At 42.8% G+C, this 27,583-nt stretch overlaps 1 protein-coding gene across 1 annotated transcript in view; it reads right to left on the bottom strand.

Moving 5' to 3' along the window:
- Positions 1 to 465: 465 nt before the first annotated feature.
- LOC142202753 (tetraspanin-15-like) overlaps positions 466 to 27,583 on the bottom strand; it is a 106,236-nt gene continuing 79,118 nt past the window's right edge. Inside the window, exons 6-8 of the mRNA XM_075273054.1 lie at positions 16,628 to 16,681; positions 5,093 to 5,209; positions 466 to 951 (exon numbers count right to left, since the gene is read on the bottom strand). Coding sequence (XP_075129155.1) covers positions 742 to 951; positions 5,093 to 5,209; positions 16,628 to 16,681 — 381 coding nt within the window. The 3' untranslated portion in view covers positions 466 to 741. The remainder of the gene's footprint in view (positions 952 to 5,092; positions 5,210 to 16,627; positions 16,682 to 27,583) is intronic.

Below are 27,583 nucleotides of genomic sequence, written 5' to 3'. Positions count from 1 at the left end.
TTATCCGAGCCGAATTCATTTGCATACCGACGAAAACCGAGATTTATACTGAACGACGGCGTGGAGAAGATATCTAAAGGTAGGAGAAGAATAGCCTTTCTTAAGGCTATTCCTACTTGTTAGTCACAAAAAAATTGTGTTTTAATGATAGGATCCCTTTAAAGGGAATGCCAGTATTAGAAACGCATGGCTTTTTTTTCTGAAAAAAATGTGCCAACAGGTTGTGCATAAGACAAACGCCATTCATTTCAATGGAACTAAGTTGCCATATCAGGCATAACCTGTGAATAGATGTGGCACTGTTTCAAATGGATAGTCATGTCTTTCTACTATTGGACAACCCCTTTAGAGATGAAGCTATACTAAGCAGAATGTAGGCGTCACTAAAATATTGCAAGTATAACTTACGATGTGCGTTCAAGCCCTTTTCACTAAAAATTTGCACAGAAATTATTAAACAAAAATGTAAACATTGTACGCAGGCGTCGCAGGTACGTGAACATCAAGTTGCTTCCTTGTTATTGCATTAGAAACATCTTTACCGTGCCCTTACCAAGAGCACAGTTTATTCTAGTAAGTTTGGTTCACCTGCAATCTTAAAGGTATAGTCTGAGATCAACCTGTCGGCAAGAGTAGCGCCCTTTCTAGGAAAATAACCACTTTAAATTCTCAGACAATCCCTTTAAGCATCACGGCTGAGCCATTTGTTCCCAGAGGGATTTGGATTTACTGGATGATCTTCTAGCTCGCTGCCTCATCATCACTGTCCATATTGACTGGGAGGTAACCTCCTTCCCGTGGTAAGCAGAGGCAGCAGCCCGCACCAGACAGGTCAAGCTCCTTGAAGTTAAAGTCTTTTATCTTAAGACATCTGAAGTCCGTCTCATCATAAACACTGCAGATATCCTTGAGTTTTGTCCAAAATAGATAAGACAATCCAATACCTAGAGCCTGTAATGAAGACCAGGAGAAAACAAGAATGCATGGTTATATACAAAAATCATAAAGTAGAGTATTTTTGTACATACAGATGACTGACAGCCTTAAAGGAGCACCTTTAATATATATATATATATATATATATATATATATATATATATATATATATATTTAAACACATTTTGGCTTCTTTCTGTGAAATCCTGCTCGTCTTTATTATGTCCCCGGTTCTCTATTGAGAGCTGAACTCTGTGCACTACTTCTCTCTATGTACGGAGGAGTGGGCTCATGTATAATGCAGGGCAGCTGAGGGTGGGGGTGGTCATTTCCAACAGGTATTATTTCAGGCATTATACAACTAACAACAGTATCCTATCTGGTGTTATAAAACAGATGGGATTCTCATCTTTCATATGACACCAAGATTATGGTTATACCTGTAGAAATTCAAGACAGAAAGTTGGTCCCTTGGAGAAAAATAATAAAACATATCTTTAATGGCGGGTTCACATCTGCACCCGGTCTCCGCTTTGTGAGTTTCCGTCTTCTGCCGGCAGTCAGTGTCCGCCTGTGAGCGTCCGGGAGAATCTTCTGGTCTCTGCGGTGAAACCGTTTTTTTTAACTGGATCCAAAGTCCTGCATGTCCGACTTTGTGCCCGGTTTTAAAAAAAACCCGTTTCGCCACGGAAAGGCAGAAGACGCTCACCGGTGGGCACTTTGCAAACCCATTCAAATGAATGGGTTTGAAAAGTGACTGCCGGTTTCCATCTCTGTCCCGTTTCTCGGGGCAGAAGACGGAAACCTGAAAGCAGAGACCGGGCACAGGTGTGAACCCGCCCTCACTTAGTTATTAAGATAAAGTAGCGCTAATAAGTGTTCAGAGCACTCACTAAAATGAGACGCATGGCTCAAGTAGATCCCTCACACTTTTCAAATAAGAATACAATAGGGGACCAGAGTATTTCTGTTTATCCCGCAAACCCATTTATTATACCTTGGGGTATGAAGAGACCGGAGAGTATAATCATAGAACTTCCATCTCAGACCACAAAATTGTGGTCCTAAAAAAACCTGAATATCACAAAACGAACCTTGGAAGGTTTGTCAATCTCCAAGTAGGAGCATCTGCATATAACTACGCTAGCCGTGACTGTGTTCAACTGGTGAGATCTCTGGGAATAATACAAGTAGAACTGCAATCTCGGTGTCATATAAAAAAAAAAAGCTCTGTTCTATGTTTTATAATGCCAGAGAAGTAACTGTTTGATGTGACCTTCCTCCCAGCCTTGGCTTCCCTGCATTATGCAAGCGCCCCCCACCATACTCCAGTGAGATCCAGGGTGCAGATTAATACTGAGAAGAATAAAATAAGGACGGATGTGCATTGCAGCAGAAGGTTTCACAAAAAGTTACCAAAATTTGTTAATATAGAATATTATTACATTTACTAATGTCACAAATACTTCAGGAAAACAACAGTTGTTTGTAAGTTTAGGTACGCCTTAACTTTGGTGAACTACAAGAAGCATGGCTGATTGTCTAAGACACTGCATAGCACAGACACTGCAAATCTAGCCAAAATCTAAAAGATCTTATCACAAAAATAAGACAAATTTTACTTAAGAGTTTGTTGAAGCTTATTCACATACCCCATTGGCCTTCTTTGCTTACCTGTGATGGATATAGACCAGTAGCAAAGCAAACACTGGGGACCACAGAGCAAAAAAGACTAAGGGCTAGTTCACACGGGGATAAACCCCGCGCATTTTGGGCCTGTTGGAAGTAATTTTGGCTTCCCCCTCCAGAATAGGCTGAAATTAATGGGCCTAGCCTGGAGGAAGCTGCCGCGAGGTGGACGCCGGGGCTGAATCAGCTGTGGAGTCCGCCTGAAGAAAGGGCAGCTCGCTTCTTTTTTCCGTGAGCGGGAACAGAGCACTCACGGAAAAAAGAAATCTAGTGGTCTACATAAACCTCTTGCCCCGTGTGAACGAGCCCTAAAGGGATTTGTGAGTAATCCCCACAAACCAGTAGTCAAAGTGAATTTACAAAAATGTTTTGTGTTTCTGGTAAAAACCACAGAGTTAGAATATTTGGTGTGACCGCCCTTTGACTTCCATCACTTCTATATACATTTGTACACAGTTTTTGAAGGAACTCTGCAGGGAGGTTGTTCCCGCCATCTTGGAGAACTAAGCACAGATCTTCTGTAGATGTAGGCTTGTTCCAATTTTTCTGTCTCTTCATATAATCCTAGACAGACTGGATGATGATGAGATCTGGGCTCTGCGGGGGTTGTATTATCACTTCCAGGACTCTTCCACAAGGCTGGTCACACCAAATATTGTTGGGATTAAATTTCTCTTTTCTTCATTCACTTAATAGTTTATTTTTGTCACGTAACAATAACATTATTAATAGCATAGTATAGCATTGCATATAGTATAAAACAAAACACAAACACATCAATATCAGCATATGTAAATACATCGTAACTGCTCAGACATATTACAGAGCTGTCCAGAGACACAGAGTCCTTGTAGTTCTGTACTCCAAGGTCGTGGACACACCATGTGCCGTGATGCTTGAAGGGGAAAACAGCTCTGTAATAGGGCGTCTGATGGAGCATGCCATGATTTAGATGACATGCCATGACACTGCATTGTAATGAAAAGGAAAACTGGGGAGAATTTCTAATGTAAGTTTATGGCAAAGTTTACTTTTGGGACTAGAAAGAGCTTAATGAAATTCCTGGAAAAAGCCTTGTAAATAAATCCAGTAAGAAAAAAAAATATTATCGATTTATAGATAAATTATTTTACGTCCACTTAAGGGGATCGTACAGGTTGTCTTAGTTTACTTCTGCCAGGGTTTATTTTTATGCTATCCCCGAGCTGGATCAATTATGGGTCTCATGGATGGACCCTTTGTATTATTATTGTATTATCTATGCAGCTGTAACACACTGAAGTTCCCCATGGTGGGACTATTAAAAGGATCTATCTATCTATCTATCTATCTATCTATCTATCTATCTATCTATCTATCCATCTATCTATCTAATTATCTAATATCTGTCTGTCTATCTATCACCTGTGAGAAAAGGAGAGGAGGAAGAAGGCAGAGGGACTGTGGACACAAATGTAAAAGGTATAGGTAGCTACTCCAATAATGTACAACAATTACGTACATGAAAAAGTGGAAGGACCAAAACACAGATCAAACCGGCCCCCACTTTACAGGAAGTTATCAGGTATTGCCACCAAGAACAGGCATGCCTCATATTTACTTCCACCCCATTACCCTTAGAGTACATTCACATGGCTGAATTGTTACAAGTTGAAAAATTCTGCCTCAGGAATTTGCAGCTGAATTTTTCCGCTTGCCCAAATTCTGCTGTGGAATTTGCAAATATTGTACCAGTCAGGGTGGGTTCACACCTGCGCCCAGTCTCCGCTTTCAGGTTTCCGTCTTCTGCCCGAGAAACTGGACAGGAGATGGAAATCGGCAGTCACTTTTCAAAACCATTCATTTGAATGGGTTTGCAAAGTGTCCGCCCGTGAGCGTCTTCTGGTCTCCGCAGTGAAACCGTTTTTTTTAAACCGGACACAAAGTCGGACTTGCAGGTTTTGTCGCACAGGCAACATAACACACACGAGCGGATACTGTCTGCCGAGTTTCTGCCTCCTGTTGGCAGAAGACGGAAACCTGAAAGCGGAGACCAGGCCGCAAGTGTGAACTCGCCCTAAGACAGTAACTTTTCACCACCCATGATAATATCAGCATCTGTATCCCAATTATATGAATAGGAGGCAGTTTCTGCAAGAATTTGGTGCAGATTTTGAGGCGCACTTCTTTCTGAACATTTGGCAAATAGCAGTTCTGCAAAGGTTTTTACCACCTAGTAACAAAGGGAACCAACCGGGGGCCCCACAGTCTGCCTGTATACTATATTCTCCTCTGTGCTCAGTACTGCAGCCCCAGAATTAATATGTAAAATGTCAATTCAGGATTAAAACAACTGAAGTTCAAGAAGAGAAATTTACTCATAAGGGTTGCTGAGAACTTCAGACAGTAGCTCATAACTTCAAGACGACAACAAGGTTCATAAGCACAAGTGACACACATTATACACAGTTACCAAATGTGACATTACCTGAGGGGCCAGCACTGCCGATACTAGACCAAAAGTAATTCCAAAATTATCATTTAACCACAAGCCCACGGCATGGATACATCCTCGGACATGGATGATATTCACAACGTCAAGTCTCTAAACAGAGGAGAAGATAAAACAGAATTCAATGATGTGAACTTGTCAGACTGTTATGGAACTTAAAGGGGTGTGCAAGATGGAAAATTTTCACTTGTTCACGGACTGTCATCTCTAGAACTGTTGTGTACTAGAATATCACACAACCTATGGACAGATGTGAAATCTATTGGAATACAGTAACACTGTTAGCAGCGGGTGGGTACAAAGATGTTATTTCCATTGTACAAGACTGGGTACCAATTCTACTTTTAGGCTTAGATAGCAATTTGCTGAATGCTTGTATCTCTCCTAATTCTCCACGAATATTCATGCCAGTCTTGGCTGAGCGTGCATGTGTTCTCAGTAGTAAGAGAGGAGAAAGTTGATAATCTCCCTGATAACAAAAGTATTAGGCAGTTGAAATCTATTATCTATCTATCTATCTATCTATCTATCTATCTATCTATCTATCTATCTATCTATCTATCTATCTATCTATCTATCTCCAATCCTTATATCATCATGGAAGAGTCAGGGGGCCAATATACACATTACATGGTGAAACTGATGGGTTAGACAGATATACATCTAATGGGGGTTATTTATGACGACCAGCACTATTACTATTACCAGCACAATATTCATTGTATTGCCTATTAAGAAGTGGCCAGGTTAGTGCATAATAGCAAAAAGTCACATTTTTTGCACAAAGAACCAGCGTGCAACAAAATGCAATTTTTCATACACTGTATGCCAGAAAACCCTCATGCCCAAATCTGTATGCCCAGCTTAACATCTTCAGTATCCCATTACACTGAGGCAGGAGATGGATACTTACACACGCAGTATGGCAGTATGAGAACCGTGGGAAATGTCATATTATACGTGAATAGGAGAGCTCAGTTTTCCTGGTAAGTATATAAAGTACTAGAGGGAGGACCCGGCTTCGCACGGGTATATTACATTTTATGTTTGTGTAGTGGCCCCATAAGAATTGTCCAATTTTGCATTGGTGTATTTTGTATGTGGTTTGTGTGTATGTCCATAAGCGTCATGTGATTATGTGTATCTCATTTTGAATGTCAGTGAAAAACCTGTGATCAGTTGTTATGGATACCTGGAGTAAAGCTGTATCTAATCCTTCCCCATGTAGTACTGTGTTTAGATGCAAGTATCTAATCCTACGGCATGTGGTACTGTGTGCAGACGTGTGCATCTAATCCTATGGCGTGTACAACTGTGTGAAGACACGTGTATCTAATCCCCCCCTGTGTGGTATTGTGTGAAGAGGCGCATATCTAATCCTACGGCGTGTGGAACTGTGTGTAGACGCGCGTATCCAATCCACCAGCATGTGGTACTGTGTGCAGACACACGTATCTAATCCTATGGCATGTGGTACTGTGTGTAGATGCGCGTATCTAATCCTCCCCCGTGTGGTACTGTGTGCAGACGCGCGTATCTAATCCTCCCCGTGTGGTACTGTGTGCAGACGCGCGTATCTAATCCTCCCCGTGTGGTACTGTGTGCAGACGCACGTATCTAATCCTCCCCCGTGTGGTACTGTGTGCAGACGCACGTATCTAATCCTCCCCCGTGTGGTACTGTGTGCAGACGCGCGTATCTAATCCTCCCCCGTGTGGTACTGTGTGCGGAGACGCGTATCTAATTCTCTGACTTGTGGTACTGTTTGCAGAGGCATGTATCTAATCCTCCAAAGTGTGGTACTGTGTGCACACACACGTATCTAATCCTCCCCTGTGTGGTATTGTGTGAAGAGGCGCGTATCTAATCCTTCGGCGTATGTAACTATGTGTAGATGCGCGTATCTAATCCTTCGGCATGCGGAATGTGTGCAGACGCACGTATCAAATCCTTCAGTGTGTGGAACTGTGTGAAGAAGTGCGTATTTAATCCTCTGGTGTGTGGGACTGTGTGCAGACCCGTGTATCTAATTCTACGGCATGTGGTACTGTGTGTAGACGCGCGTATCTAATCCTATGGCGTGTACAACTGTGTGAAGACACGTGTATCTAATCCTCTCCTTCATGGTATTGTGTGAAAAGGCACGTATCTAATCCTACGGCATGTGGTACTGTGTGCAGACGCGTGTATCTAATCCCATGGCGTGTACAACTGTGTGAAGACATATGTATCTAATCCTCCCCTGTGTGGTATTGTGTGAAGAGGCGCGTATCTAATCCTACGGCGTGTGGAACTGTGTGCAGACGCGTGTATCCAATCCCCCGGTATGTGGTACTGTGTGCACACACATGTATCTAATCCTCCGCTGTGTGGTATTGTGTGAAGAGGAGCGTATCTAATCCTTCGGCGTGTGGAACTATGTGTAGACGTGCGTATCTAATCCTACTGCATGTGGTACTGTGTGCAGACGCGTGTATCTAATCCTCTGGCGTGTGGAACTGTGTATAGACGCGTGTATCTAATCCTAAGGCCTGTGGTACTCTGTGCAGACGCGTGTATCTAATCCTATGGCGTGTACAAATATGTGCAGATGCGCGTATCTAATCCTCTGGAGTGTGGAACTGTGTGTAGACGCCTGTATCTAATCCTTCGGCATGTGGAACCGTGTGCAGACACACGTATCAAATCCTTCAGTGTGTGGAACTGTGTGCAGAAGTGCGTATTTAATCCTCTGGTGTGTGGGACTATGTGCAGACCCGTGTATCTAATTCTACGGCATGTGGTACTGTGTGCTGATCTGTGTATCTAATTCTACGGCATGTGGTACTGTGTGCAGACGCGTGTATCTAATCCTATGGCGTGTACAACTGTGTGAAGACACATGTATCTAATCCTCCCCTGTGTGGTATTGTGTGAAGAGGTGCGTATCTAATCCTACGGCATATGGTACTGTGTGCAGAGGCGTGTATCTAATCCTATGGCGTGTACAACTGTGTGAAGACACGTGTATCTAATCCTCCCCTGTGTGGTACTGTGTGCAGACGCGTGTATGTAATCCTATGGCATGTGGTACTGTGTGTAGACGCGCGTATCTAATCCTCTGGAGTGTGGAACTGTGTGTAGACGCCTGTATCTAATCCTTCGGCATGTGGAACCGTGTGCAGACGCACTTATCTAATCCTTCAGTGTTTGGAACTGTGTGCAGAAGTGCGTATTTAATTCTCTGGTCTGTGGGACTGTGTGCAGACCCGTGTATCTAATCCTCTAACATGTGGTACTGTGTGCTGATCTGTGTATCTAATCCTGTGATGCGTGTATCTCAGTTTGGATATCAGTGTTGTATTGTGTATGTGGAGTGACCGTGTGTATTGCAGTTGGAATATGAGTGAAAGTCTTGCAGGTTTGTATTGGCTAAGGGGGGGCACTGTGTTTGGAATGCTGTATCTCAGCAACGGTACGTCCGAGCGAGTTGGAGTCTCGTCTTAAACCTTCCCGGATACCTGAAGTATCTCTGTACCAAATTTGGTGAAGATCGGTCCAGTCGTTTGGTTCGCATTAGAGCACAGACAGACAGACAGACAGACAGACATTCATTTTTATAATATAGGGAGATATAATTCTGGCTGTATGCAGTCACCACTAGGGGGAACTAACTTTGCACGGACTTCGTATTTGTTCACACGGTGGTTTTTGGCTCCAAATTTTGCCTTAGCCAGCCTCCATTGAAGCTTTTGCCTGATAATTCCCATTGCAGTGAATGAGAAGCAGAAAAATACCACCTGGCAAATTGACACTGAATTTGGTCAAGTGGAAAAATTCTGCATGAAGCTGAATTTTTTGAGTTAGGTAAAATTCAGCTGTGTGAACGCACACTTATTTAGCTAACACTGTACTCAGTACATACTGTACTCAGTATGCAGAGAGCTCCCCCTAGGGGTGGCTGTAGATGCCGAGCCCACTTCCACCCATCCTGTCTCTGTGATAGGTATACCACTAGGCGCGTACACAAGTTTGGGCGATCAATAACTTTTGCTCAGTTGTTGCTTCCCTCAATATAATCGATGACTAGCATTAACGAATGCTCTTCCCTCCTGACTTTATTAGGCATAGCTTTGTGCCCCATGCTTTAAGCATATAGATCAGCACTTAGAGAATATATGATCATATGGGTGAGTTACCGGATGTCAGACATAGAAATAATGGCAGAGTTTACAAGAGGGATAAAGGCATTACCTGAAAATTAATTATTGATTTCCTGTAATAACGCACTGTGCCATGCAGATATGGTGTATATGGGGACTGTATATATGAATGAGGAATAGGTGGTCCGTCATCCATGCCTTCATTCTTCATGTTGGATCATTACTTGTCAATGTACGGATTATAAAACTGACACAAATCTACTCCCCACAATGTGGATAGACTCCCTCTATCAAGTTATGTCTAATGCCAATGACAGGGATCCTAACAGCAGTTTTATGCCCTTTAGTCTGGTACATTTACTAGAAGGATATTCCTAAATATGCCGTACTCCTGTGACATTAATAGTACAGTTACCCCAGAAAAAGTCATTTTAAAGTGGTTATGATTAGAGATGAGCGAACACTAAAATGTCCGAGGTTCGAAATCAGATTCAAACAGCCGCACACTGTTCGACTGTTCGAACGGATTTCGAACCCCATTATAGTCTATGGGGGGAAATGCTTGTTTCAGGGGTACGCAAAATTCCATAAAATTATGGAATTATGGAGCCGACTACACATGTGAGGGCATGCCCGCGCATGCGCAGTCGGCTCTGCCTAGGCCGAGTGAATTCCAGCCGGAAGACGCCGCGGGGACGCTGCACGGAGAAGACTTCTAAAGGTAAGAGAAGAACCAGCGTTGATTGGCAATGTATAGCATTCTGCCAATCAATGCTGGTTCTGCATCGAACCTTAAACTTCGAACAGCTAGTAGTGTTTGATCGAGTACGAGTATTTCGAATACCGTAGTATTCGATTGAACACCTACTTGATCGAACACTACTCGCTCATCTCTAGTTATGATATACAAAGCTTACAAGTGCTTTCCCTGACTCACTAATATATACAGTCCTATGAAAAAGTTTGGGCACCCCTACTAATCTTAATCATTTTTAGTTCTAAATATTTTGGTGTTTGCAGCAGCCATTTCAGTTTGATATATCTAATAACTGATGGACACAGTAATATTTCAGGATTGAAATGAGGTTTATTGTACTAACAGAAAATGTGCACTATGCATTAAACCAAAATTTGACTGGTGCAAAAGTATGGGCACCTCAACAGAAAAGTGGCATTAATATTTAGTAGATCCTCCTTTTGCAAAGATAACAGCCTCTAGTCGCTTCCTGTAGCTTTTAATCAGTTCCTGGATCCTGGATGAAGGGATTTTGGGCCATTCCTCTTTCGAAACAATTCAAGTTCAGTTAAGTTTGATGGTCGCCGAGCATGGACAGCCCGCTTCAAATCATCCCACAGATGTTCAATGATATTCAGGTCTGGGGACTGGGATGGCCATTCCAGAACATTGTAATTGTTCCTCTGCATGAATGCCTGAGTCAATTGGAGCGGTGTTTTGGATCATTGTCTTGCTGAAATATCCATCCCCGGCGTAACTTCAACTTTGTCACTGATTCTTGGACATTATTCTCGAGAATCTGCTGATACTGAGTGGAATCCATGCGACTCTCAACTTTAACAAGATTCCCGGTGCCGGCATTGGCCACACAGCCCCAAAGCATGATGGAACCTCCACCAAATTTTGCAGTGTGTAGCAAGTGTTTTTCTTGGAATGCTGTTATTTTTGGACGCCATGCATAATGCCTTTTTGTATGACCAAACAACTCAATTTTTGTTTCATCAGTCCACAGGACCTTCTTCCAAAATGAAGTTGGCTTGTCCAAATGTGCTTCTGCATACCTCAGGCGACTCTATTTGTGGTGTGCTTGCAGAAACGGCTTCTTTCTCATCACTCTCCCATACAGCTTCTCCTTGTGCAAAGTGCGCTGTATTGTTGACCGATGCACAGTGACACCATCTGCAACAAGATGATGCTGCAGCTCTTTGGAGGTGGTCTGGGGATTGTCCTTGACTGTTCTCACCATTCTTCTTCTCTGCCTTTCTGATATTTTTCTTGGCCTGCCACTTCTGGGCTTAACAAGAACTGTCCCTGTGGTCTTCCATTTCCTTACTATGTTCCTCACAGTGGAAATTGACAGGTTAAATCTCTGAGACAACTTTTTGTATCCTTCCCCTGAACAACTATGTTGAACAATCTTTGTTTTCAGATCATTTGAGAGTGGGCTGTCTATGCTCGGCGACCATCAAACTTAACTGAACTTGAATTGTTTTGTAAAGAGGAATGGTCCAAAATACCTTTATCCAGGATCCAGGAACTGATTAAAAGCTACAGGAAGCGACTAGAGGCTGTTATCTTTGCAAAAGGAGGATCTACTAAATTTTAATGTCACTTTTCTGTTGAGGTGCCCATACTTTTGCACCAGTCAAATTTTGGTTTAATGCATATTGCACATTTTCTGTTAGTACAATAAACCTCATTTCAATCCTGAAATATTACTGTGTCCATCAGTTATTAGATATATCAAACTGAAATGACTGTTGCAAACACCAAAATATTTAGAACTAAAAATGATTAAGATTAATAGGGGTGCCCAAACTTTTTCATAGGACTGTATCTATAGGCCCTATCGCCCATCTAAGCAGGGGTCCAGAGGTCTATGTATTCAGCATCTGTGCTCTACTCCTGCTGCTTGTACATAAGTTAGAGCGGGGCCAGTCATGTGACCCATGTGATCAGCAAATGAATGAGACTCCCCATTCTCTACTGTGCTCTTCTATTTTTCCAAATCCTGACTGCCTCCTTTAAATGACATGGCGATTCAATTCCTATTAAAGTAAATGTGCATCAATTTAATGAAACAATAATTGTACAATATAATTAAAAATAATCATTTTATTTTGAAGTCGAAATGCTAATACTTCGGGCCGGAGCCTCCTCCGCACCACGCGGAGGCTGACGGCCCGCTCTACTGTCAATGCGCATTAGCGCTTCCGGTCCTATGGAGGAGGGCCAGAACCTCTGCAATAGTCTGCAGGGATTCCGGTCTCCTCCTGGGACCGAAGCCTTACTTCTGGTGTCGGCGAGGTCAGTGGCGGGCCAAAGGCTATTTAAGCCTCATTTTGGCTCTGGCCGTCACTGGTTATTCAGTATTCCTGGTGACAACTCCCTTCTGAACTTCCATTGCTATCCTGACCCTGAACCTTCCATTTGTCCTTCGGTATTCCTGTGTATGACCTCGGCTTACCTTCCAGACTTCCTCTCCTTGACCTCCTGATTTGGCTACCTTCTGGCCTCCTGTGATTGACCTTGGCTTGTTTCCTGGCTACTCCTGCTTGATCTCCTCTTGGCTACTCCGTGAAGTATTGTACATGACCCAGCTCTCCTGACTACGCATTTGCTTCTCCATCCTGCTACCTCATGACCTCTTGTGTACCGACCCAGCTTGATTGACTTTGCTTTGGCTATCCCTGGAACCTGCGAGACCTCCTGTGTATCAACTTGGTTTGCACGACCTTCCTGCAGTGCTACTTCTATCTCCTGGCATACCTCAGAACATCTCTCTCCTTGATGACCAGCTCTCCCGGTTCTTCATCTACTGAGTGTTTCTGGGTTCTCTGCTACTTGGGGTGCGCTGGGTGTGCGGCGCTCTCTGGGTTGTTGCGGTTCTGGGTTTCAGAATTTTCCAAGTCCAACACCACCATCAGGAGCTCTGGCGAAGACCTCTGGTTAGGAGAGCGTCTGGTTGCCCAGGACTAACTGTCCGTTATTGTCGCATCAGGTTCCTAACACGAAATCGGAGTAACCTACGCATGCACAGAATTGATGTATAGACTAGGATTCATCTACTGCACATGCTCTGCTATTGTAGCCTACAGCATATAACACCTCTAGGAAAGATAAGCCAGGTTAGACAGAGGATCACTGGCATATGTATTTTGTCACTTTTTTTTGTTTTTGTTTTTCACCAGTCTCACCATCTTGCCTTCTTCCCTGCACCACCTCCCCTTTCTCTATTTTAGCCATGAATACAACACCTGTACATCGCGCAGAGAATGGACCTGCTATGGGAATGCCACATGTTGATCGGACAGGACAGGGCTGCAGGGGAATAAAAAACTCTTCTCCATAATTTACAAGAGTCCTGTATAATATACACATAGCCAGGGGGTGGGAATGGGCCAGAGGGCTGCTGTAGGGTGGGGATAGCTACTGAAATGAGATTTTATTCTTCAGGAGAAAATCTTAGTTTCAGGATTTTCTGTAATAACATTAAATTGTGCATGATTTGAGGATTTTCTCTGTATAGTATTCGATTTAGTAGTCCATGTTTACTTGTATACTGTAGATTGACCTCAAGCAGTGGCTGCCCAGCTGTGACACGGATGTCATGACTTCAGCATACAGCATGTCAGGCCTATTGGTGTGACCCCCTCCCACATATACTGTATATGAAGATATGCTATGTAAAGCGAATCACAGAGGGGGTGTCTTTATTCCTGCTATCAAAGTGTGTCGCAGAATGGAATAAACCTACTAGAAAAATAAAACTAAACTTTTAATATAGTATTAAACGGTGGACATACCACCAAAACGTGAGCCCCTAAGATAATGTTAATGTACCTACAAATAACTTGTGGAGCTAATCACTGAGACTATCATCCTACACCAGGATATAGCATGAATGGAAGATGCTCACTTTTTGGTGGTATGTCCACCTTTTAATACTACACAGTCCAGTCACATTGATGTGACCACCTGTCAAAATCCAGAACAACCCCCTTTGGCAGAGCGGACCCTGCGAGACGTGCAGGAAGAGAGGGGATGTTGTGATGATGTTCACTGGGATGTTGAGCCATGCCGACTCCAGTGCCGTGGCCAGCTGCGCTAGGTTATGCAGTTGAGCATTCATGGCGTGAACAACCCGATCGAGGTGGTCCCAGAGATTCTCAATTGGTTTCAAGTCCGGGGAAAATGCTGGCCAAGGGAGTATGGTAAACTCATCCTGGTGCTCCTTGAACCACGCACGTACACTGCGAGCTTTATGACACGTCGCATTGTCCTGCTGGTAGATGCCATCATCCTGAGGAAAAAGATTTCGCATGTAGGGGTGAACATGGTCCGCAAGGATAGATACATAGTTGTGTGGATCCATCGTGCCTTCCACAATGATGAGTGCACCTAGATGGCTGATGACACGGGCCTTCTGCGATTGGTTATTTAATGTTGAGTTCGAAATTAGGAGGTGGTCACATTAATATGACTGGACTGTGTATATTAAAAGTTAAGTTTTATTTTTGTTTTTTTTCTAGTAGGTTTATTCCATTCTGTGACACGCCATGTAACGCGGGAGCATTTGCCTAATTCACTAAGGTGACCCTAGAAGTAAATCATCTCATCAGTGACTACAGTGTGATTGTCAGTAGCTAGAATAGTTACAGTATGTCGCACCTCCTACAGCGACACAATAGGAATATTTATGTCTAAAAAAGAATTTTAGAATGTGCTTTAGAACTAACAAGATGCCATTTTTCATCCTGACTTTGTCTTACACAGCACAGCTTGCCTATATCATCCTTCTAATGCTGACCTCCAAAACTTGTCTTCTCAAAGTATTTTTATACTGCATCCAAAATCTGTCTAGTTTAGTAAATAACATAAAACAACTATTCTGCCATATCTTTTCTTAGAACTTCACTTCTCCGTAATTTCTCCAGGAAATTCATTAACACAATGACAAAGAAGTGTTACCATTATTCTTGTACTGGGGCATGCACTTACCCTACTGTTGTCAGATTGTATAGAGACACACCTTAATAACTGTGGTAATGGGAACACCCAGTTGTCAATAATAGAGGAACTTCCCAAATACGGCTCTAAAGGCTGTATGAGGCCAAGACCCCATGTAGCAGGCTGCAGAGAAAAAGCGCAGGGGGAAAATTCGTAACAGAAAAGTATTGCAGTTTTTCCCACAGCGCTTTTCACAGGAAGTGTGCAGAGTTTTCCTCTGTAGCCAATCTGCTTCAATTATACCTATGGGGAAACACCAATTCCATAGGTATAGATGACATGTTGCGATTAAAAAAAAAAAAAAAAAAAAATTATTTAGGAAATTGCAGAATTTGCGCTGCAGGGATTTTTCTGCAATGTGTGAATGGGATTTGGCACCACAGTTGTGTGAACGTAGCCTAAGACAGGGCAATTATCGGCACAAATATTGTCCCATCTAATAGGGCCTTAAAGGGATTCTACCACTAAATAGCTATTTTTTTCTGCTTTAGACCTCGGAATAGTCTTTAGAAAGGTTATTTGTCTCTTACCTTTAGACGTGGTCTCCGCGGCGCCGTTCCTTAGAAATCCCAGTTTTTACCGGTATGCTAATGAGTAATGCGCATAAACGGCAATGGGGGGGGGGGGGTCCCCACTGCTGCCCGAGAACTCTCTCTCCAGCGATGCCATCTTCTTCACCTGCATTCTCCCCTTCTCTGTCGGCTTCTTTCTGCGTCAACTCTGACGCCTTTGCAGTCGGCACTGCCAGCAAGACACTAGTAGAGCCGACTGCGCATGCCGGCGGCCATATTTTCGAGGCTGCAATTGCGCGCACGCGCAGTGCGCTCCTCGAGTTCTTCGCCGAACAGACCTTACTGAGCATGCACAGTACGCTCTATTCGGTGAAGACTTCGAGGAGCGTACTGCGTGGGTGTGCAATTGCGGCCTCGAAAATATGGCTGCAGGCCGGCATGCGCAGTCGTCTTTACTAGTGTCTCGCTGACAGAGCCGACTGCGCAGGCGTCGGAGCTGACGCAGAAGGAAGACAACAGAGAAGGGGAGGATGTAGCTGAAGAAGGAGGCGTCACTGGAGAGAGAGTTCTCGGGCAGCAGTGGGGATCTAATAGGTTAATCTTTGCATTAATTTATTCCTATAGCTATTCAATGGTCTGAGCTTTGTTTTACTAACCTAAATCCGTGAATAAGCATAGAGTAAAACTATATTGATTTCAGTACCGCCAGCTTCCATTAAGGGGCACTCAGGATGTAACCTGTTCCTAAATTACTTTTAGTGGTGACTGCAGATTGGGGTCTCCTTTCGTATGGTTTTGACCCTTCCCAGGTCAATCCTTAGCCATAGCAGTTTCCCGTGTCGAAATTGGCCAGGAACTAAAGACCAGCGCTGAAAATAGTAAACGCACAACTGCGAGGTATTACATTTTGTAAACTCAATCTGAGACTCTTGTGAGAGACAGACAACTGTAAACTTGTCTTTGCGCAGGACTGTGAGCTGGGGATGACATTAGAGACATATTCTATTAGTCTCTATATTATGCACATTTTTGCTGATGCAGGTTCCCATAGCACACTCTGTTCTGTCCTTAGATACAGTGATGGATTCCTGCTAGTGACAATGTATCTTACCTCTTTATCCAGGGTTTGGTAGCCGCACAGAGTATTCTTCACTCCGCCATTGTTCTGAAAACACAAGGATAGCGCCATGTTACTCAGGATTTCCATTGTATAAAGAGGAATCATTACAAGACATGGTACGCTGCGCCCTGTATAAAAGAGCACTCTGAAAAGGAAAGGATACGGATATTGGCATGAAGTCCTATATTTGTCGGCTAGTGTATATTATCCCCCATAGTTAAATGCTCCTGACTGTGCTCAGTGTAACAATGGGTTAAACAAGACCCTATTATTCCGCTGGAGGAATAACAACTCCCCCGAGATGGATATCGATTGGACGTTTCTGCTCTCATTACCCAGTAAAGTCTTTAATGGGACTGCCAGAATTTTTGGACTTTTTCCATCCCTTTGTTAATTTCTCAGCTTACGAGATACAACCCTAATAAAACATTGCTGTAAGTGTAATAACACACAGCTTCCATCCTACTGGTGAAATCCTCCTCATGCGCTGCACGGAGATCTCCATTCTGTCTGTAGCCGACCTCTAGATTTCTATTTGTGGAGACCCCCACCCTCCTGCCTGTTGCACTTTTCAATAGCATTAGATGAGGAGTGGCTACATATGTAAGGACAGAGCTGCCATTGAAGCTGAAAGGCACTGTTATTAAAGGGATTTTCAAAGATTTTTCTTTAGTGGTCTGCCTTACACATCTGATCCCCATACTATACAGTGCACAGAGTCAGAATCAAATAGCTTTGCACACTGTATAGTGGCTGGTCTGAGGCAAAAAAAAAATCTCTTCACATTATAGAGCACCGATAGACATCCAGACACTTGTGTAGGCCATGTATCAAAGGGGAGAAGGAAAGGAGATTAATTTATGTAAGGCCTGGTTCACATCTGCGTTCGGGCAATTCCATTCCCCCCGCCACATGGAAAATGTGGAGAGAAAAGTCCTGCAAGCACCATTTTTTGTGTGGAAACAGAGTGGAAACCACACGGACCCCATTATACTGTATGGGGTCCAAGGGTTTCTTTAGGTAACTGCTTTTATATGTGGAGTAGGTTTCCATTTGGGGGATCCCCAAGCAGTCTCTCTGAACGGAAACCCATGTGAACCGGGCCTTAGTCTCATTACCACCAAATATTCCTAGCATACTTTATGTGCTACTAGTCCAGCCACCAGTCTGTGGAAAACCAAGTCTGATCAATTATTTGTAGGTTGGAGAGAATTTCATCGTCCCAACATACAAAAGCCAAATTTTTATATCTTTATTCATTAGGAGAATTTATTAAGATGGGTATTTTCAATGACTGGCTTATTAATAATTTTGGAGCTCCCGCGTGCTTTGACACCTACGCAGACTTCACGTTATGTTTCTGGCATAAGTTGTCTTAAATTCGGTAACACAGTAACAGACCAAGCCGCCCGGCCTTGCACCTAGATCCCAGCGCGCTCTGCCAAGTTTCCAAAACGGCACCGGAGATGAGATGCGCCATTTTGCATCTAAAATGCACCAAGTCCAGGCACAGTGTTGGACAATTTCCTGGTACAGGCCAGTTAGTAAATCTGGGCCATTGTACTTCTTTTTCCTTGTCTAGACAATGATTGATACACATCCGATGATCTCCATGAATACATTCTGTTCATGTACGCCATTGTAAATACAGAGCTGCAGTAAATTTTCAGGAATGCCGCATTATGTTAAGACCATATTAAGCCATTAATTATTGATAATCCAGTACAATGCCCTGAATATTGATGAGAAAATCACAAAAGGGATCGTCTAGAGAGACAAAAAGTAATGGAAAATCAAGCCGAAAGAGTCACTCCTGCTTTTAAGTTGGTTATTTAGGACGGCGGTTTCCTGATCTATGCCTCAATGAATATTTTTATTACAAAATAATGAGATTTTCATAAACCATCTAGATTATTATATTGTACGATTATGTACAAGGTGTCCCTTGTTGTCATTTCAATTATATACAAGCTTGGTTTGTCCTTGGCATGAGATACATTCTGCTAAAAGGAGTGATGTTCTTTATATTCTGCAGGCCGGTCTTGATATAAAGCAACCACGGAGGTTAGAAGACTTATTGCTCAAGCTTGCGCTATATGGCGACTTGTCCCATAGGTTGTTACACAGCTATAGCAGTATAAATATGTACGACAGACATAGCGTTGGGTGAACATGCATTGGCTAACAATTATATCTAATGCATATATACTATCCACCATCTTGAGGCTATCTTTTGCTAAATACTGAATCAAACTCGAGGATCCTAGAACTAAACGCCACCCCTTCTATTCTATTGCCGATGGATTCTATTCTCCTTCCCTCTCCATAGACGATGAACTATGGGGAGTCTTCAGTGATGATGGAATTAAGCAATAAATTGCGCAGTTTGGCAAGCAGGACAGAAGTTGACAGATGCATTTTATCCTGATGAGATATATTACAAAGTTTCTTATATTCACCTGCACTAGTCATTGCAAAAAAAATGCAAAAATAAAAAATAAAAATTGATACAACAGCTCGTATTTAAGTTTTTCCAGCGTGAATCCTCTGACTTCATCCACTCACAGTAAGCTAGTAATTGCTCCTGGTAGACATAGTGCGATATAAGATATTAAAGTGCTGCCTGACCTATTCCCCTGTGGCCCTGTCCCTGTGATGTCAAGGAGGCCATCTCTGATGAAGAGCCTCTGTCAGACACTGCTGACAAGACACAAAAGATAAAAAGCTTAGCTGAAATAATTGTATTCCTTGGGCTTTCTGCGCCTGCCGGTTACATCTTTTTCTGCTTCAAAGCCCTAGCATGAGCGATAGCTTGACAGCTTGTTATACTGTCCACCTGCCCAACCATCATAAGCCGCAATAACAGGTATAGAGCAGCAATAATAAAAGCACTGGTCAGGCTTTGTATCCCTAGAAATATAGATCATACCTTTATGTTACAATCCCCTTATAACTGGGAACCCCTACCTACTGTACAATTGGCCTGTGACAGTAATTGCGAGGACCATAACCAGGATACGGAGATTCTACCAGATACTTCCGGACGAGACGGCCAACCCTGAAATAGTCTACTGTTACTCAATATGATGATTATAGAGGGAGTCTGCCAGCAGTTTTAACCTCTTGCTATACCGAGGATATGGAGAGCAGGGCATACTGAATATGCCGAGAAATCCACATTTAATTAGAAACAAAAGTTTTTTTTATTATTCCTATACATCCACTGTTTGATAGATGTAACTTTATTTAACTGTGAGCACAGGGGCGCCGTCGTGTTGCGCGTACGCGATGGCGTCACTAGTGTGTCACGTGATATTTGTGGGCTTTGTCGGCGCGTCTACGCGTGTGCGCTGGCAATTCTTCACTTAGGGTGCATTCACACTGAGTAAACGCTAGCTTATTCTGAACGTAAAACACGTTCAGAATAAGCGGCGTCTAAAGCAGCTCCATTCATTTCTATGGGAGCGGGGATACGAGCGCTCCCCATAGAAATGAATGGGCTGCTTCTTTCACTCCGTGCAGTCCCATTGAAGTGAATGGGGAGTGCCGACGTATACGGCAAGCTCTGCTCATGCCGGAGCGTACACGCAGGATGTCTCCTGCTGACGTCGTCGCGTGACGCGTGCGTGATGACGTCATTGGGAGGTGCAGGTTTTTGTTCAGCTGGAGCGCCGTAGGAGATCAGGTGCGAGTTATCCTAAATCATTAGCCTGTAGACATATATATCGCAATGTTACAATGTTAGTTGCACCTCTTGATGAAGCTATCCAGGCGAAACGCGCATCAGGCGTTCTTATTTTTGTCTTCCTGGTAGTGTGCGGTGGTTCTTCCCCCCTGATTGGTGACCATTCACATTTCAACATGACTTTGGGTATGTGCTGTTTATTTATTTGTATGTGATCTTTATACATATTTTGCTATACTTGGCCAGTACATTTCCCTTACATATATATGTTTGGTATCACCGGGGGTTTCCCTCTGCCCACCTATCAGTGAGAAGATTTAGTATTAGTCTGCTACTATGTGGTAGACCGTCTTTTGTTGTTTCCCCATGTCATTTTGTATGTTTTTTTATTCCTGTTAATAAAATATTCTTCTATTTTTATTAGTATTTTTGTTTGTCTCAATTTTTTGGTTAAAATATTTGTTTGGTTTGAGACTTTGTATGCTATATTATTTGAGGTATTTCTTGTGCTGGTTGTATTAGAAACAAAAGTGCCCAGGAGGTACATACATATGGAAGGCCTGTCTCCAAGGCCCTTACAATTGTGACATTGGGGCCAATAAAATGGGAACAACCCATCCTTTATATAGTGCTATGGGCAATTTTGGGCGGTCAAATGTGGTTTTCCAGCCCCAAATGGCCGATTCATACAGAATCCCCAGACTCCACACAGATCAGCTGTTCTAGCATCCTCCGGAAAGTAGATACTGGTGCAGTCTTCTCCTATTCAAGTAATAAGCGGACAGGGCTACAGCCTCGCTCCTAATACTTGAGTAAGAGTTGCCTGTAAGTACTCCTTATCCACTACCACACAGATCACACATGACCCCACAGTATGTGGCCAAAAAACCATTACCGATGCCACTGAGAAAAATTTAAATTTTTTGTAAGTGGTTTAAGTGGTGTTAACTCCGTGCCACAGATGTGGTGGAGACAATGGATAAAATATATATTCCTTTATACCGTATGTACTCGAGTATAAGCCAACCCGAATATAAGTCGAGGCCCCTAATTTTACCTCAAAAAACTGGGAAAACTTATTGCCTAGAGTATAAGCCTAGGGGGGAAATGCAGCAGCTACTGGAAAATTTTTAAAACTAAAATGGTTGGAGTTTTTGGGTGCAGTAGGTGCTGGGGAAGGGGAGGGGGTGTTTTGGTTGTCTGTCTGCCCCTTCCCTGAGCTTGAGGACTGGGGTTTCTCCCTCCACTTGGAATTCAGCCTGACTGAATATAGGGTATCTGCAGTGCTCCTATGAACCCCTTCCCGACGGAACAGGAGCACTGCAGATCCCCTATATTCAGTAGACTGGGCACTGTCAGAAACAGGGATACCTAATGTGTTTGTGTTAGGGTGAATTCACACTGAGTAAACGCTAGCTTATTCTGAACGTAAAACACGTTCAGAATAAGCGGCGTCTAAAGCAGCTCCATTCATTTCTATGGGAGCGGGGATACGAGCGCTCCCCATAGAAATGAATGGGCTGCTTCTTTCACTCCGTGCAGTCCCATTGAAGTGAATGGGGAGTGCCGGCGTGTACGCTCCGGCATGAGCAGAGCTTGCCGTATACGCCGGCACTCCCCATTCACTTCAATGGGACTGCACGGAGTGAAAGAAGCAGACCATTCATTTCTATGGGGAGCGCTTGTATCCCTGCTCCCATAGAAATGAATGGAGCTGCTTTAGACGCCACTTATTCTGAACGTGTTTTACGTTCAGAATAAGCTAGCGTTTACTCAGTGTGAATTCACCCTTACACAGTCATTTTCTACTTTTATATGTATTCAAGGGAAAGGAGGGATTTAGAACTTTTTTTTTTTTTAAGCTTTTTTTTCCCACTATTTTATGGGAGATTCTATACATTGATATTGCGGCTGGTCATAGACCCTCCCCCTCCTTAAAAAAAAAAATTCTTTTTTTTTTTTTTTCTTTTGCTGACTCGAGTATAAGCACAAACTGTGCTGAAAAATTCGGCTTATACTCAAGTGTATATGGTACTTACAGATAAACTGAATTAAATCCTAACTTTTGTAGACACTCCCAGGATTAGCTCAATAAACCAGAGCAAAATCTGCAACACAAAAACAGTTTTTCCACAACGTGGTCCTCAGCCTAAAACTAAAAATTGTTCAAAAAGAAAAATTGATATTTTGTTTTTAGCAAAATGACCCATCTCTGTTACCAGCACTAAGCTAAGCCGTGACCCCTAAGTGCCTAAATAATATATAGGTTCAGTCCAGTAACTATTACGTGTGACCTTCCAAGGCTCATACATAAGGACTAACCAAATGATAACTACAAGTCATTTCTGCAGATTTACCGATTGATATTATTGTACTTCATTCAGGGCTTTAAGCGTCGAGCGATTCACAGGTTGTATTTCAGGGCAAAGAAGACAAGTGGATAGACGTGCCAAATTCTCCTTGTCTGGATGAATGATGAGGCGGTACACGGCTTCATTTGCAATAGTAGAACAGGCCTGGGAAGTCATTTTTTATCTACTGCCCGGGAGCACAGGGATGGAGAAGGACTCCAGACTACCTTTGGTTAAATTTACATAATTTTGCTATTTCTCTTTCATGAGCACAGAACTGCTGAAATAGGCAATCGCTTTTCCTACCTCGACATACATTTATTGACTATTTTTGGTCTAATAATTATGTTATTGCTGCGTGTACTATTGGGTGTTCGGAAAAGAATCTCTGAGAATCATTTATCAAAATTGTCTAATACCAAAAAAATCGGCCTTGTTGCCCATAGCAAGAGTCAGCTTCTGGGGTTTAGGTTTTAAAGTGTTCAAGTAAAAACAAATATTAAACTATGATTGATTGCTATGGGCAACGAGGCAAGTATGAGCGCTAGATGGTTTTGAGAACTGAGGCCCAAGCCTGAATCAAAATAGGGGGCATTTGTGTGACCGTACATAAGTTTATGTGTCAGGGAGGATGTAGACAGACAAAAACGCCCGTAAGGCTAAGTTAACATCTGCACCGGAGTCTCCAATGGAGAAAAGTCCTGCACGGTGTTGTAATGGGGTCCGCCGGGTGACCTCTTTTTCCATACTGAAAGCAGCAGTCACCAGGTGATCCCCATTATAGTCTACAGGGGCTGCTGGTGTCCATGGGTAAGCAGTGTTTTGGTGGTCCAGCTCTCCCTCGTTTGTACGACGGACATCCCAATGCAGATGTGAACCTAACCTAACAGCGTATTTTATATCCATTTATCAGACCCATTTGCACCTGTCATCTTAATCCATTAAACAGATTAGCTAAAATCTTAAAATTTAACCCCCCCCCCCCCCCGTTTTTGTGGGAAAAATGCACTGTATAAATCCATCCTCAACCACCGTGTCTCCAGTGTTTCCACGTCAGAATGGCCTTAAGAAAGACTATTCTTCTCTTACCTTTCTTTTTCTGATGCGCGCCGCCGTTCCTGAGAAATTTCTTATTTCTTCCATATGTAAATGTGTTTTCAGACAGCACAGGATGCGTCCCCTGTGCTGTCTGAAAAATCTCCAGCGACGCCTCTGTCTTCTTCTGTCAGCCGCCTCTTTGCCACATCACCGCTGACTGCGCATGTCTGTCGGCCATTTTCCTGTGGCCTCTTACAAAAGCGCCCGTTCGGCCACAGGACACGCGCAGTTGGAGCTTTTGGATGGTTTGTCCAGTGATGCGGCGAAGAGGCGATCGGCAGAAGCAGACCGAGGCGTCGCTGTATAGTTTTCGGACAGTATAGGGGAACGCCCCCTATGCTGTCTGAAAACTCATTTACATATGAAAGAAATTTCTCAGGAATCAAAAAAAGAAAGGTAAGAGAAGAATAGTCTTTCTTAAGGCTATTCCGACATGTACTTAGTTAAAAAAGGGATTCTAATGATAGGATCCCTTTAAGGGACCTAGTCTATACCCACTATCTCAGAAACCACTCAGAATCAGATATTGGGCCTGCAAAGGGGGAAACAGCTCCAAAAATTAGGCTACAAGTCATATAATGATAATGTTATTCCACATTTACACACGGGACAATCCTCCTCTGCTCTGCTGGGACGGGTCTTTTTGTATTGAGCACCATTCCCTGTAAACTCTGGAGACTATTACACCACAAAGTAGAAGGTTAACCTCTTTATACTGTCTATGCTTTTAAGTGTTGAATTATTGGCACACGAATGGCCTATTAAATATCTGCATTAATGGTTGGATGTGCCGGTGTCACTAATAAAGTGGCCACTTAAGTGCAGATAACCAATGATAATCTCACAAATGCAAAAATAATGGATATATAAGTATCACTGCTGCCCTGGACATTAGTATTAGAATAAACAGAAGCAGCCTTGGATTCTCTTCTGAAACAGTCCAGCATTAGTATTGTGAGTCCTCGGAGATGAAATACTGTAGCGATAGCAGTCACTGCGCTATAAAGCAGCACTCCCAGCATAGTGCAGAAATGTGATATTATTAATGACAGTGTGGTCCCGGGATGTGTCACATGACCAGCAATAAGACTTGCTGACAAGGTCTGCTGTATAGGATTGGAAGTTTTCCTATACATTCCTATGAGACTAACTTTGAGTGTCAGCCAAAATTTTCTTTTTGCTGAGACTGCTTCTTTAATAAAAACCCTAACATATACATCATAGCAGACAAAAAAGGGCCTCTCTGCCTGCAAAAGCCTGTATAAAGAACACGTATAATAAAATTGACAACATCTGATTAACCAAAAATGGACTTTTAAGCCCAGTCAGATGCGGCCACTATCACCATTCACTTCAGGTGGAAGCCGCCCAAAGATCAGGCAATAAATTTCAGAAGAAAATAATCCATCTTTGTCTCAACTCTAGACTTTAATGTCCCACGATTTCTTGCCCAGGTATCACATCAGTCAGAAGCCACATTTAGTAAATTGTTTGAGACAGAAGCAGTACAGGCTGGCTATGACAGACAGAAGAGGGGCAACGTGCCGCAGTAGGCATGTCACAGGCAGAAGATTTGCTCTTCTGGGATTTTATAAGCAGGAAAAAGTATAAATAACTTATACTTGCCCTTTAAAACCAGTGACTCACATAACCAGGGAATCACTGGCCACAGTGGTAATGTCTACATGTATGGCACATGGACATGGAGTCATATGAATGATGAACATGGTGAAATTGCTGTAGGACTGGCAGGGACCACCAGAGCTGGAGTGGCTAGGGATTTAAAGAGGTTACCCTTTTCCTTATAATAGACCTTCAATATAAGAATAGTTGGTGTCCGACTCTTGGTACTGCTCCAAGTGAGCCGATTCAAGGGGCTGGCAGACAAGGGAAGACTAACCCCAGCTCCAATTGGCCCCGAACCTGGTACCAATAGGGCTGGAGGGAAGGACAAGACCAAAAAAGATAGAAGATATGCGCTACACGGGTACCACAGTGCCAACAACTATCCGGGACAGACCTGTCAAAGGAATGGAGAAGAGCCTCAAGGAGCTGTTTAAGATTTACATCTGGTTGCACATCCATCAGTCTGGAGAATGCTTTACTTTTTTTACAAAGGTTGCTCTGAGTATGGCAGCTTGGTCCTATTCACTTAAAGAGGTCATCCATTTTCTAACATGGATGACCCATCCTTAGGATATTAGTTTTGTGAGGGTCTGACAGTCGGGACCTCCGCAGATCAGCTGCAGAGTTCAATGCTGCCACTGTGTATAGTATGGAGTGTGCAGGGGTCTTGGCTTTTGGACCCTCACCCTAGGGATAGGTCATCAATATCAGTAACTAATCATCTCCTTTAAATGGAACGAAGCCACCATGTCGAGTATGGTATTTTGAACCAGCCTGTGACTGGATATAAACATTGAAGAGGCTGCAATGCTCATCTGATCAGCTTTGCCCTTTCAAATAGCTGATCAGCAGGGGTGCCAAGAATTAAACCCCCACAAATTTAATACTGATGGCTTTTCTCTGAATAAACCACCAATTTTAAAAGGTTGGAAAACACTTAACAACGGATATAGGAGGTTTCTTCAATTTATATTATTTTTGGCATATAGAGAAATTCCTTCAAATCCCAGAGATCCTTTTTACACTGTAAATATACTCTTACAATCTGGTTTGAATGGACAAAATGGACAAAATTTTCAATGCCCGGTCACTAAAAATTGGCAGTGGCGTGCCTGGAATTGTCGAAGGGCTGCTTCTGGCCATATACTTAGTATGAGACTTCTGACACCGGTTCCTGACCGATCTGATACCGATGATTTATTGTGTTTAGGTCTTTTTTATCAAAAATGTTCAGATCCTGGAAAACTCCTTTAAATAAAAAAAAAAAAAAAAAAGGTACAAAAGCCATAAATATCGGTCAACTGAAATATATGGCCAAGTCTAATGTTTTTGACTCATTCCTTTGTTGGGATTCTCTTAATTTATTTTTAGGACTTGTGTGTAAATCTGATGTCGCGCAGAAATCTAGCACATTTGGAAGGCTTCATAAACTGTCAAGGACCAATGCAGATTCTTTGCATTATGTAAATTTACGGTGGTTATCCTCACCTGACACCAGATCTGTCTTCTCTATAAACCCAGTGACTATACACAAGCATGCCATTTAGCAATGGTAGATCACATGCCGGCAGCATTCGGAGATAAATGTGCCTATTATCTTCAGTATAGTTTGCTTAGTTTAACTACTGTGCAGTTATTTGCATTTTATGTGCTGTTGAGTGCTCAATAAATATTCTGCTATAAAAAGTAGATCATTTAATTATTTAGTGAAATTTTCATCAAATATGCATAATAACAAAAACTGCGCTGTCTACAGAAATGAATGGCGGGAGATGGTATAATTAATACAAAGGTATCTATCCATCTATCGCTCCCATAACAGGACATTGATTATAGTATAATGGCAGACGCAGCAGGATACCGACACTAAAGGCACAGACGGAAAAGGAAAGTACCGTAATCATTCTTCTGCCATTATTATTACCACCCTGACTCGGGTTTATTACGTTTTTGTCTTTAGAGGATTGTCTGTTGTAGAAAAGTCTAATAAACTATTAGAGAATGTAGAAAGAGGACGGAGCTCCATTTAGGACCCTCATCTATAAGCAGCTGCAAAAAACATCTCTCACTATGGAGTTAGTCACATGACCACAAATAGTTACGTATCCTTAATCTAAGGGGCAGTCACACTTGCGCTGCTGTCCGCCCGCCATGATTCTAGGAAAAACAGCTTGGGGATGGTTTGCT

This window comes from Leptodactylus fuscus, chromosome 5 (genome assembly GCF_031893055.1).
Source record: "Leptodactylus fuscus isolate aLepFus1 chromosome 5, aLepFus1.hap2, whole genome shotgun sequence".
In the NCBI taxonomy this organism is placed as follows: domain Eukaryota; kingdom Metazoa; phylum Chordata; class Amphibia; order Anura; family Leptodactylidae; genus Leptodactylus; species Leptodactylus fuscus.
This window is presented reverse-complemented; position numbering and strand designations above follow the sequence as displayed.